Source organism: Mustela nivalis (assembly GCF_964662115.1).
Source record: "Mustela nivalis genome assembly, chromosome: 9".
NCBI classification, from domain to species: Eukaryota; Metazoa; Chordata; class Mammalia; order Carnivora; family Mustelidae; genus Mustela; species Mustela nivalis.
Genome location: NC_139028.1, coordinates 43,705,923 through 43,718,692, shown reverse-complemented (window position 1 = coordinate 43,718,692; position 12,770 = coordinate 43,705,923). Strand labels below are relative to the sequence as shown.

Below are 12,770 nucleotides of genomic sequence, written 5' to 3'. Positions count from 1 at the left end.
GTCAAGTAGGATCTCTGAAAATTGCTGGTTTTATAGCTCACTAGTGGGTCTTTACTTGGCTAGGAGGAGTTTTCATGCTCTGCATGGATTAGTATTTATTAATGGACTCAAGTGGACCTCTATGCAAGTTTCTGGTGTTCTTTCTCTACATGGCTTCCTACTCTCCAGTTCATTGACCTACAAATTCCAACTACCTGAGCCTCCTCAACTTCAGATTTCTGTGTCCTCAACACAACAAGACTTCTGAGTTCTGCTCGGGTTCTCCCTCTATGAGCTTTCATCCAGAAAGTACAGAAAACTGGAATAGTTGAAAGAGTGACCTCACATTGCTTTTTTTTTTTTTTAACTTTCTCTCAAGAATCATAATCCTGCACTGTCTGTTGTCCAAAGTTTGAAGACAGTTTATTGTATTTTTGTCCAATTTTCTAGTGTTTATAGTGGGAGAGCAAGTCTTTTCTCAGTTACTTCATCATATTTGGAAGTGGAAGTCAAACTTTGTGTTTTAATTGCTGTTATACTGCAGCCAAAATGGTTTTCTGATTTAAGTAAAATTCACATTAACCTATAAAAGACTTACCTTCCCTTTCAAAGACCACAGCAATCCCTTTTCATCATCAAACAGATTTAAGGAAAAGCAAAGAATAAATGGTCAAAGAAATCCTCCATTGGTTATGTTGGCAGGATTTCCATTAAAAATGTTATGTAGCCTTTTCACTTAGCAACACCTCTCTGTCTCTCCACTTTTCCTCATCTACATTCTTGGTTCTGGATTCCCCATGCAGTACATCATGCCCCTCATTCTTTCCAAAATGTCTCTCGACAGAATTTCCTGCCTAATTAGCCATCTGTTCAGAGCCCTACTCCCCATTCAGGGACCATATTTTTAGGCCACACTTCAGTGGTGGTGGGAGACTAGCTCAAGGTTTATTGCTTTTGACCAAGGTAACATCTGTTCTTTTTAGCAGACCCCTTCTGGAGACAACAGTTCTGCCTTTGTTGTTTAACCCAAAAGAGTACATCTAATCAGCTTAGGTAGGAGCAAAGGCCTCTTGGCCAGTCATTGGGAGTGAACATCTTAATTAGATCAGGTCTTTAAATAATCTCCTGGTAGATAGTTAATAAAACTGGGGAACTTTTAATAACACTAAATCAAAATATATCTCCCAATTTCCAGTCTCCAGAAGAGCAATAGAGGGAAGCATTCAAAACTCTTCCTACTTAATTGACTTCCAAGGGATAATACAGTTACACCTGGCAAGTATTTATAGGTTAGCTTATTGTTATTTTATCTTGTTTTATTTTTAATTATTATTATTTTTATTATTTTAAGTAATGTGTTAAATAATATGTTTGGAGTAATTTATCTATTAATTCAGAAACACGTATGCCCTGTGTTAGGGTTGAGTGGATATAGTTACCATTCCCAAGGAACATGCAGTCTTCTGGAGGAGCAAGATGTGTAACTAGATCACTATAATATAGGTATAATATAGATTGTTACAGATATAACTTGGATAGAGACGTGCCCAGAGTGCTTAGGGACACAGAAAAGGGCGTGATTCTCCATGCCTTGGGAAAAGCTACCCAGAGCAGATACCATTTCAGTAGTAGAGCATCTGAGAATCAAGAGCGTTTTGAACTAGAAACATCATAGATATACAAAGATCATTAAGTTAAATATTACAAAACAAAATAACTTTTTCTGGGTTACTAATTCTGGGCTGAGTGAGGATATCCTCATGTTCAATGCATAGATCATTATCAGAGAGAAGGAGCGAAAGCAAGAGACCAGGTCTGATGTAGCTAATTGCTTGAAAAAAGAAGCCAGAAACTCTGTTCGAAGGCTGGGTAATGACAGCAAATGACTGACTAACAAGCATGTTCTTCTTATAGGAGCCATGAAACTCTCCATCCCTGAAAATTCTTACATTGCTGGATGTGTGCACATACACATTTTTCTGAGAAGAGGTTTTTTTGTTTTGTTTTGTTTTGTTTTTTCAGATTTGATCAGGTTATCAACATATCACATAACCTCTAAGTGTTGTGAACCACTGCCACATAGTAAACTTTCATCTAATGACAACAAGTTATGAAGCCAGAACCTCAAGTTTGAGAGTAGGGTCCCCCATACAGTACCTGTGCGACATTCAATATATCCCTTTATCTCTCTATAACCAAGTTCACCATCGGCCTACCTTGTAGAATTGTTGTTAAAGTCAAAGGGTTTCATAAAATATAAAGTGCTACACTATTGTTACTTATAAAAATAAACATTAACATAAGTAAATGCAAATTTAGTTTATTAGAAGTTCCCATTGCTCTTTTATATAAGACAAATAAATACAGGTGTGCCTGGCTGGCTCAGTCGATAAAGCATGCAACTCTTGATCTCAGGGTTGTAATTTCAAGTCCCATGTTGGGTATGGAGATTGATTAAAAGTAAAATCTTTTAAGGGCACCTGGAAGACTCAGTCAGTTAAGTGTCTGCCTTCAGCTCAGATCATGATCAGCAGAGGAGTCTGCTTCTCCATCTCCCTCTGCCCCTCCCTCTGCTCGTTCTTTCCCTCTCTTTTCCCCCCTTCTCTCTAATAAATAAAATCTTTAAAAAAATAAATAAAATAAAATATTTTAAATAAATAAATAAGGCAAATCTACCTTAGAGATTTATTCCTACTTGTATGTGTATGTGCTACTGTGTAAATTAAAAAAAAAAAAAATTCAGGGCAAAAATTTTCAGCCATATGCAAAAGAAGAGGAAATAGTATAACAAACCCCCATGTACTCATTTCTGTAATTACTTAGCCAGTCTTGTTTGATCTATACTCCCATATGCCTCTCCATTCCTCAATGGGTTATTCTGAAGTAAATCTAGTACTTCATATTATTTTATCCGTATTTACATTAGCACATTTGTTAAAAAAAATAAGGTGACTTTTTTTAAACACAATGACATTTTAACATAATAATATCATGATCATACCCCAAAATTACAGTAAACCTTCAGTATCAACAATGTTCAAATTTCCCCGTTATCTTCCTGAGTCAGGGTCCAAATAAGGTCCACACTGAACCTTCCCTTGATAGGGCTCCAGAGGTTCATCCCACAGGCACCTTTCCTGATCCTTGTCTCTGGGGCCCCAGATGCCCATCCCTTGAACCTCATGAGCCAGAGTTGATCAAGCCAGGAATGGCAGCAGCAGCTTCAGGCACCACCAGGTGGATTGGGAAATTATTCTTATTGCTATAATCTTTATATCAACCAGGGCTCAGTCTGACTTTAATTTGGGCTTCTACTTTGATTTCCCTGATAAAGCTACTGACTACTTGCCTACTGCTTTCATGGTTATGTATGGTGGTTTTAAAACTTAGCAACAAAGTCTTAGATGCTCCTTCTCTTGAGATATTATGTCTATGCCCACTTGGATCTGAGGGAGTTTTTACTGCTTTGACAAATAAAGTACAGAAGAAGTGATACGATGTGACTTATAAAGCTGGGTCATAAATGCCCAGGGAGTCTCTGTCGTTTTTTTGCTGGACCAGTCCACCATGGTGTTAGGAAGCTCAGTCCACATGGAGACTGCATGTGGACCTTCTAGCTGACAATCCCAGTTGTGCCCAGTCCCACCATCCCACTAAGCTCCATACCCAAGGTTGAAGACCTTTCTAGATGATTCCAGTCAATGGTCATTTGGGTCCCTCCAGATTTTTGAGTGTTCCCAGTTGCAACTCTGAGGTGTTAAAAGCAGAGAAACCACCACCACTTAAGTTTTATTAGAGAATACCCTACCGGAAATCCTGACCACAGAATCATTGCAAAACAAATGGTTTATGTTTTATGCCACTAAATTTTGTAGTGGTTCGTTATATATAACATTAATAATCACCCCAGGTCTCATCATGCTTGTTTCCTTTAGAGAGCTAAATTCTCCCAAACTCCTACCTCAGGGCCATACATTGACTGTCCGTGATTCGGGAGACCAGCTAAACAGATGGAAATCTTACCATCTGTTGTGAAGAATTTTATAGAATCGCTATTGCTAGAAAAGTGACCCTCTCTGACCCCAGGCTATACCCATCATCATTAAGTCCAGAGTGCCTTGGTTCCAATTTTTCTGGAAAATAAACCTCTAGGTGCCAGGTTTTATGAAGATGGGAGAAGGGTTCAAATAGCCTAAATTTCAATCTATCTTCATAAAGCTGTTCGCACCCTGCCTTCAGGTCCCCAGCCTTTCCTGGACCCTGCAGAGTGAGGCCTCATTGTTGGCACCGTTTCCAGGCACTTCCATTTCCCCTATTGTCTCTTGGCTATGTTGGCAACCACCAGCTTTCTCCCATCTAGAGTATCTGATATGTTTAACATACCACACCTGCTGTGTGTGTTTCCTAGTCCCTTTTGTCTCTCCTGTTTTATTCATTCTCAGGCTCTGATAGCCTAGAAGCAGGACAGGGAGAGTGGCTGGAAGGGAGTCGCTAGATTTCCTGAACGTGGACTCTCCCTCACTCCCTGCTTTCTTATCTCTCACCCTAGCTACACACGATATTGGATATGGCTGAGTTCTCAACTCAAATTTTCTTTTCTTGGCTAGAGACCTTCAAACAGTCTTCTTATTCTCAGCCCTGAGCCTCATTCCCAACCTCCCCAGTACCCGACGCCTGGTTCTGAGCCTGGTAAGACCTCTGTGGGGTGGACCCACTCAGTATTGGTGAGTATATTCTTTTGCAGGCTCAACTCTGGTAAAATTCTGTGTGGGTCTTATATAGATCTTAATTTTAGTGAAAAATGATTGGGAAAATTTGAACACGGATACTAATCACACTAAGAAGTTATAAACTTTTAATGAAAATGGCATTAAGAGTTATGTTTTTCAAACCTTTTTCATCGAGAGATACACACTCAAATATTTATAAATGAAATTACATGATGAAGGATTTGAGATTCAAGGTAATTGGGGAGAATTGGGTATAGATAGAGACGAAATAAGATTGACCTTAAACTTGAGTGAAACAGCTGGCTTGCTTTCCTTCTCCAGACTTTTCCTTTCCATGTGGCCTTTCCACATGGTCTCCTTAGCAGCATAAATAGCCTTCTTACAGAAGGGACTCCCTGAGAACACAACCCTGGAAACTGCCAGAAATTCTTAAAGCTTAGGCCCCAAACTGGCAAAGAACCACTGCCTTTGCATTCTGTTCCTTAAAGGGAGACCCCGAGCCCTCCCATATTCAGTGTAGGAGAGGAATACCCAAGGATGTGAATACTGGAAGGTGTGATTCATGGGTTAAATTTTGGAGACAACTATCACACCTATACATATTCATGAAAACTTCACAATTTTAAAGTTAACATGTCTTTTCTTCTCCAGCTGCAGACTGCTGTGGGCGAGCCGTTTGCAGTCAGTAGAGAGATCAGGATTCTTCTTTCCCCCTACTTAGCATGTGTCCTCTTCTGCAGCCTGCCAGCGTTTCTGACCCAGCCAGTATCCAAGAAGGGAGATACAAGGGCAATAAGCAAAGTGGGAGTTTTTAGTGTCATCATTATAAGACAGTCTGTCTCTCTCTGCATCTGGCAAATGTTTAGAGCTGATGTCTTCTCTTATAATGGGATGGGTAGCTGTGGCCAAGTTGGTGCTTTCATTAAAGTTCTTTTGAGATCTGCTTCCATGTCACTGGAACTTTTCATTGTACTTTCCACGATCTGGGCAAGGTATTTTCCTGTGGTTCACGGTGTGTCCTCAAAGCCCAGGTTTTTCTTTTGACTATTCAATGAAGAGTCTTTGCAGGACTCCCCTCACTGCTTTTTCCACCCACCCAAAGCAGCTCTCTTGGGCAAAATTTGGAACAGCGCCAAGCTGGCTGAATCACATTTCCCACAACTGAAAATACTCATACATCCTTGACCCAAGAATCTCTGAGAATGGAAATTAATCTTGATATAGCAACATTTCCTTTGTTGGTGCCGTCAGAGAAGCTAGGCAAGCCAGCTATGGCTACCAGGTGTTGGAAGTCAGGCACAGGTCCATTTTGTCCCCACAATGGCAGGGAACATGTCAAGCTCTTCACGTGAACTCACTAAGGATCCTCTTTTTGGGGAATTGCACACTAAAGCCCTTCCCTGGATTAAGATGAAAAGCTTTTAGCTCAGCTGTCTCCAAACAAATCTTCTCCTAGGTACTATCCTCAACCTTTTTAGACCTTCAGCGTTGGCCAGGGGTTTAAGAATTGTGTCCCGGGTTTCCAGGTATGTCCTTTTCACAAATCCCCAAGGGTGGCCCATCTCAGTCTGGAATCTGCTATCTATCAGGTCTTCATGTCTCAGTTGTGATTTTCGATCTCATGTCCTGTCCCAAATGATCTGTGTGCTCAAGCTGAATTCATCACCCAATTCCAAATTCAAATGTTTGCTTTGCACTCCTTTGCAAATGCTTCCAAAAGGTACTTTGGGACATGTGGATTGAGAACACAGTTATTTAAAAAACACACAAAACATACAGTGCTTTACATTTTAAAAATAATTTGTATCACAATATCCTCCTATTTCTTTACTTAAAGGAGAGACTAAATACTGTCAAATGCCCTTTCCTCCCTTTACTCTGTACAGCCACACAGATATTTATAGTCTAGGAACCAGGCCACTTCACTGACATAGATGATCGGGCATCGTGGGCCCATCTTGGTAACCATAGGAGCAGGCAGCCAATGACAACAGAGGCTTATATGTGGCTCCTGTTTGCTCAGTGCTATTATGTTTCAAGGAATCACAAGGTGATAAAAAGAAAACATTATATAAAACGCCTTTCAGTCCTTTTAAAAAGTACTTGGGAATGATTTCTAAAATAAGTATCTGAATTCCTACAGCCATTTTTGAACCATCAACTTACAGTAATGAAATTTATCTTAGAAAAGAACTTAAGATAATGTGAAAATGATGTAAAGTAATAAGAATGTAGATTCCATTAGCAGTTTAGTTGGTTGTTTTCTAGGCAAAGGAGAAATGATTTTTCTTGCTGCCTTGACAATTGAGAGTATAAAAAGAGGAGCTTTCAGTAGAGGAATGGCCCAGCTCATATAGGTTCCTGAGACCTGGCAGAGCTGTGCCATTACTAAAGAAGGGAGGCTTTAATCACCCTTTCAAAGAAAAATCCATGTCACATGAAATGTGCAAAAATGAGCAAAATCTACAAAGAAATGATCATTTTGGAACCATTCAATACATGTAACAGCTCGACGTAGAGAGCCTACCATTCCAGCCCCAGGGGTACTCCAAATCCCAGCCCTTCATTTACCGTTGCATGGAGACCAGGACATAGTCAACACCATCTCTGCCGTGTCCTGTCAAACCTCTCAGAGACACAGCTTAGTAGGAGATGGTGGTCTTTTGACTTAGAAGTTACTTTAGTTTATACTGAGTGCAGGAACTCCCTTAGAATTAGGAGGAGGAAGGGCCAAACATATGTTGTGCTTAGTGCAAAAGTGGGACTGGATTTAAAGAGAAAGAGAAATGTGCACAACAATTCAAGACAAATTTTAAGCAACTCTTTTAAAAATAATACTTCTAAATTCAAAAACAGCCTGTATAAAGACAATTTTAAACTCCTTTTGTGTGTGTGTGAGCTAATCCATTGACTGAATTAAAGAATTGTACGGTGGAATTGTGAAAAACAATTGCGTCTTATCCTATACAACAAAACTTCTTACAAAGGGTAGTTAAGGAGTAATGCTTGCTCTTATCACAGGGACTCCCACCGCCTTTCCTCAAGTGCGCTGTGGTATTATTTAGCAGTAAAGTGCTCCACCTAGTGGTCATGAGTAGAAATTTATTTAAGTAGAAACCGTAAAATCTTTAGTATATTTCAGTTCTTTAATATTTAATTCACGGAATTAAAGAAGTAGTAACAGCTGCTTTCACTGGTGGGCGATAAAAGCTGTACTGTAGCAGAAAGACTTGTGTTAAGGTCAAATCTTTTTAGGCCACTGTAAGAGTAGAGATGCAAAAACCATTTTAGGCTTTTGAGTGGCCCACGTTTTCTCAACCTCAGCATTAGTGGCATTTGAGGCTGGATAATTCTGTTGGGAGGGGGGGGTTGGTGTTCTGTGCATTATAGGATGTTTAGCAGCATCTCTGACCTCCACTTAGTTGACATCAGAGGCACTCAACCCACCCCCCACCACTGACCATCGGTCCTGATAATGAAAAATGTCTACAGACATTGCTAAATGTCCCCAAGGAAGCAAAACAGCACCCAGTTGAGAACCGTCGAATAGCTGACCTGACAATAACATGACATCATTTACTAAGATCGCTCTCGGCTTCTCTGTTGAGACAGGCCTGTGGGCAACAGAGACACCCAGTAGGGATGGAGATAATGAAAAATGGTCAAATTCTCAACATACTTCGAAGTTAAAAGCTGACCCAAAGTTTGAAGGAATGGATATGGAGTGAGAGAGAGGAAAGTCAGAGGTGATATCAAGGCTTTTAGGCTGAACAACCAGAATTGAGTTGCCATGAGGTGGGAGACAGCAAGAGCAGCTGGCGGGGGGGGGGGGTTGTTTGGACTTAGGCGTGTAGATCAGGAACACACAATTTGGGCATGTTACATTCTTGAGAGGCTTTTCAGGCACCTGAACGAGATGCCAAGCTGCATTGGATAGATATAGTCTGGGAAGTTAGGGGAGAGATCCAGGCTGTGCATACGGATTTGGGAGTCATTAGCTTATAGGTAGTATTCTATGTGCTTATCTAGGAAGTGTAGGGTGGAATCAGGAATCAAAATAATATTGTGAAGTGATAGTAGCCATTACTCATGAATAATGCCAAAAGAAATGTACAAAAGAAAATTCAGTAGAATTGTGAGTGCATGGTCTTGTCTTTTTTCCCCTTTATTTCTACTCTTTTTTGTACTGCCCCTATTTTTTTCTTTTTCTAGTGAGCCTATGTGTATTTTTTTAAGATTTTATTTATTTGACAGGGAGAGAGAGAACAAGCAGGGAGAGTGGTAGGCAGAGGGAAAGGGGAAAAGCAGGCTTCCCGCTGAGCAGGGATCTTGACCTGAGTCACCCAGGCACCCATGGTGGAGCCTGTGTTTTTACGGTGAGCTAGAATTTGGCAGGGGTGATGGTGTTGGCGATGTTACTTTTCATTATGAGAAGAACTTACATAAAGTTGAACTGAAGAGTGTGAAGAACTGCCGTACACCGATTCCTCAGTTCCAAGAACCACTCACAGCCAGTCCTGCTTCATGTATAGTCCCATCCACCTTCTGCCCTATATTATTTTGAATAATATCGAACATCACGATATTTCATTGTATTTTCGTAGATGTCTCTAGGACTGCTTAAACAATTAAAAATATTTGCCAATTACACAAATATCTAATTATTATGTTGTATAACTGATACTGGCATTATATGCTAATTATATCTCAATAAAAAATTATACATAGCTATACCACCATTATTCAAAAGTTAATAATTCCTTAATGTCATTAAAGAAACAGCATTTAAATTTCCAGTTGCATCATAAATGATTAAAAACATTTTTCTTCTGTTTTTAAATTTCTTCGATTCCAGGTCTATACGTTGTGATTGGTTGGCATCCCCTAAGTCCCTCTTGCTCCATCAATTTTTTCCCCTTGCAACTTACTGAAGAAACAATATGCCAAATTGCGTGCCTTCGGTGTCATTCATCATGATCTCTGTCCTATTTCCTGTAAACTGGTACATGTTTGATCAGATCTAGGTTTGATTCTTTTCTGGAAAAAAAATATGGGTAGCAGTATGTTCCTCGATCAGAAAGCATGGGGTGTTAAGAATGCATCTCTGGGGGGCGCCTGGGTGGCTCAGTGGGTTAGGCCGCTGCCTTCGGCTCGGGTCATGATCTCGGGGTCCTGGGATCGAGTCCCGCATCGGGCTCTCTGCTCAGCAGGGAGCCTGCTTCTTCCTCTCTCTCTCTGCCTGCCTCTCTGCCTACTTGTAATCTCTCTCTGTCAAATAAATAAATAAATCTTAAAAAAAAAAAAAAAAAAAAGAATGCATCTCTGGGGCGCCTGGGTGGCTCAGTGGGTTAAAACCTCTGCCTTCGGCTCAAGTCATGATCCCAGGGTTCTGGGATCGAGCCCCGCATCAGGCTCTCTGCTCAGCTGGGAGCCTGCTTTCTCCTCTTTCTGCCTGCTTCTCTGCCTACTTGTGATCTCCGTCTGTCAAATAAATAAATAAGATCTTTAAAAAAAAAAAAAAAAAGAATGCGTCTCTGTATTTTTAGCAGCTGCCCTAAGCATGGGCAATGCTTATTATTCCATCAATTTATTAGAAGTTGCAAAATGGAGATATTGTAATTTCATCATTCCTTTTTCACTTATTAGCTGGGAATGCTTTTTCAGAGCGATTGTATTCCTCATTTACTCCTCACTTACCCAGAGATAGTTTGTATGAGAACCATAGGAAATACTGATTCTTCTCTGTTTATTTACCAATTTTTAAAATAACGAGTTAGCTCACTAGCATCCTCTAATGGTGAGCAATTAGTGCTTTGTTTCTCATGTGGTGTATTTGTCTATTTAGTATCATTCTGAATTCAGGTATTTAAAACATATTCAATGTTTCAATGCATTGTAGTTAGGATTTCCTATACTGATGCTCATTCAATTGTACAATCTTCCAATTGCCTTGAGTCTTTTTGAGAGCGTACTAAATAGTCTTTGAAAGCTTTCTTACTATCTGGCATAAGATGGTACATACTTTTCCCACTAAATATGTACATTTGTTTTTCTTAGAGAAAATATCTTGAGTTTATACTGATAACTCTAATTAAGAGCATGACACAGATTTTACTAAATTTACCTCTCTTCTCTTTAGCCAAGAATTCCAGGCCTGAGTGACAAATGAAATAATAGAAATATTATTTCTATTATTTATATAAATAAATAATAATAGAAATAAATAATATATATATTATATATATTTATATAAATAATAGAAATAACAGATTACATAATTTTTCACTTGCTTTATCCCACAAAACTTTACCCCACACCATAATTACAGAATAACAATATTGACACTGCCACCAACACTGATTATTGTCAACAGCATAAGATTATTCTTCCAGGGTTTTTTTTTTTTTTTTTTTTTTTTTTCAAATTTTTTAACCTTTTTTTTTAACGTTAGAATATATCCCACTAAGGAGGTACAAACTATTGCATTTTATGGCAATTAGAATAGTCCTCTGTGTGGTTATGGCACCAACTGGCTGTCTTAGGTACATCTGTTTCTTTTCTTTTCTTTTTGACTTTTACTTCATGAGTGAATGGAAGTAGAGGGTACAGGTTTCCAGTTATGGAATGAATAAGTCATGGAACTAAAAGGTACAGCATGGGGAATATAGTCCATGATATTGCGATAGTGTTAGATGGTGAGGGGAGGATAGACAGCATAATGCATAAACTTGTCAAATTACTATGCCATATACCTGAAACTAATGTAACATCGTGTCAACTATACTCAACTAGAAAAAAAATAAATTTAAAGATTGTTTTATTTTATAATTTTTAACAGTATCTCAATGACTCCAAAGTCAAATCAATAAAAATTATGTTCAAAGATCTCTAATTTCTAACACTGTCCCCTCCAACACATTTTCTCCCTCACCCCTTATTTGTAACCATTTTTAAACAATTATGGTTTTCAGTTTTTAAAAACTATAAGCAGATACTTTTGTGTATGTATGTGGGTGTAGCCCTCCCCTTAACATACTTTCTTCTCCTTTGCTTTTCTCACTTCAACAAATGTACTGTGGAGTAGCTGAGTCAATTCTATGGCTAAATAGATTCATTATATGGATGTCCCAAAGTTGTTTTTTTTTTTTTTTTTTTTTTTTTTTTACCAACCCCTTAATCTCAACTGTTTTCTGTTTCTGCTATTCCAAATAATTTTGAGTTGTGCATATGTCTTTGCATTTTTGTTAAGAGTATGTTTGGGACCAATTCCTAGATATTGGATTGCAAGATCGAAGTATAAATGTATATGTATTGCTGCCATTTATTAAAACTCCACAGGACTATTTGGCAATGGCCATTAGAAATGTCAAAGAGTGTCTGTTTCCCCACAACTGTGTCAACAAAGTATGTTGTCAGATTTGGAATTTTCCAAACCTATAGGTGACAAATAGTTAACTCCATACACTTTTAAATTTTTCTGAATTTTCTTTTATTACGAGTAAGGTCATTTTTTCGCATGGTTAAAAACCATCTGCATTTACCCTATGAATGATATATTTATTCCTCTGGCCCAGTTTCTTTACAGTTGTTGCTTTTTTCTTGTTTTAGAAAAAGTCAATCATTTTAGTCAAAATACAGTTTTCAACACTCTAATCATTTAACTTCTCAGATTGCATTTTTCTTGAGAAGTGGTGACTAGCACAATTTCAAAAGCAGTCATGGCAGCACCAAACATGAGAGAAAAGCCATAGGGCTTGTCATCTACTATCCTCTTGTCAATAAAAAAACAAATTCTGGGGCGCCTGGGTGGCTCAGTGGGTTAAGCCACTGCCTTCGGCTCGGGTCGTGATCTCAGGGTCCTGGGATCGAGTCCCTCATCGGGCTCTCTGCTCAGCAGGGAGCCTGCTTCCTTCTCTCTCTCTCTCTGCCTGCCTCTCAGTGTACTTGTGATTTCTCTCTGTCAAATAAATAAATAAAATCTTAAAAAAAAAAAAAACAACAAATTCTGCACCTTATATACTAAGACATTGTTTAGAAGGGAAGTTTTTCTCAGCCCATAAG

The 12,770-nt window shown here is 38.9% G+C and overlaps 1 protein-coding gene across 13 annotated transcripts in view; it reads right to left on the bottom strand.

Moving 5' to 3' along the window:
* Positions 1–4,817: 4,817 nt before the first annotated feature.
* Positions 4,818–12,770, bottom strand: part of FAM76B (family with sequence similarity 76 member B) — a 30,516-nt gene continuing 22,563 nt past the window's right edge. For 2 of the 13 annotated variants that reach the window (XM_082682650.1, XM_082682660.1), the window contains exons 10-11: positions 10,834–10,863; positions 4,818–9,746 (exon numbers count right to left, since the gene is read on the bottom strand). In XM_082682650.1, coding sequence (XP_082538776.1) covers positions 9,681–9,746; positions 10,834–10,863 — 96 coding nt within the window. In that variant the 3' untranslated portion in view covers positions 4,818–9,680. The remainder of the gene's footprint in view (positions 9,747–10,833; positions 10,864–12,770) is intronic. The other 11 variants (XR_014298641.1, XR_014298643.1, XR_014298640.1 and 8 more) reach the window with 11 other exon arrangements.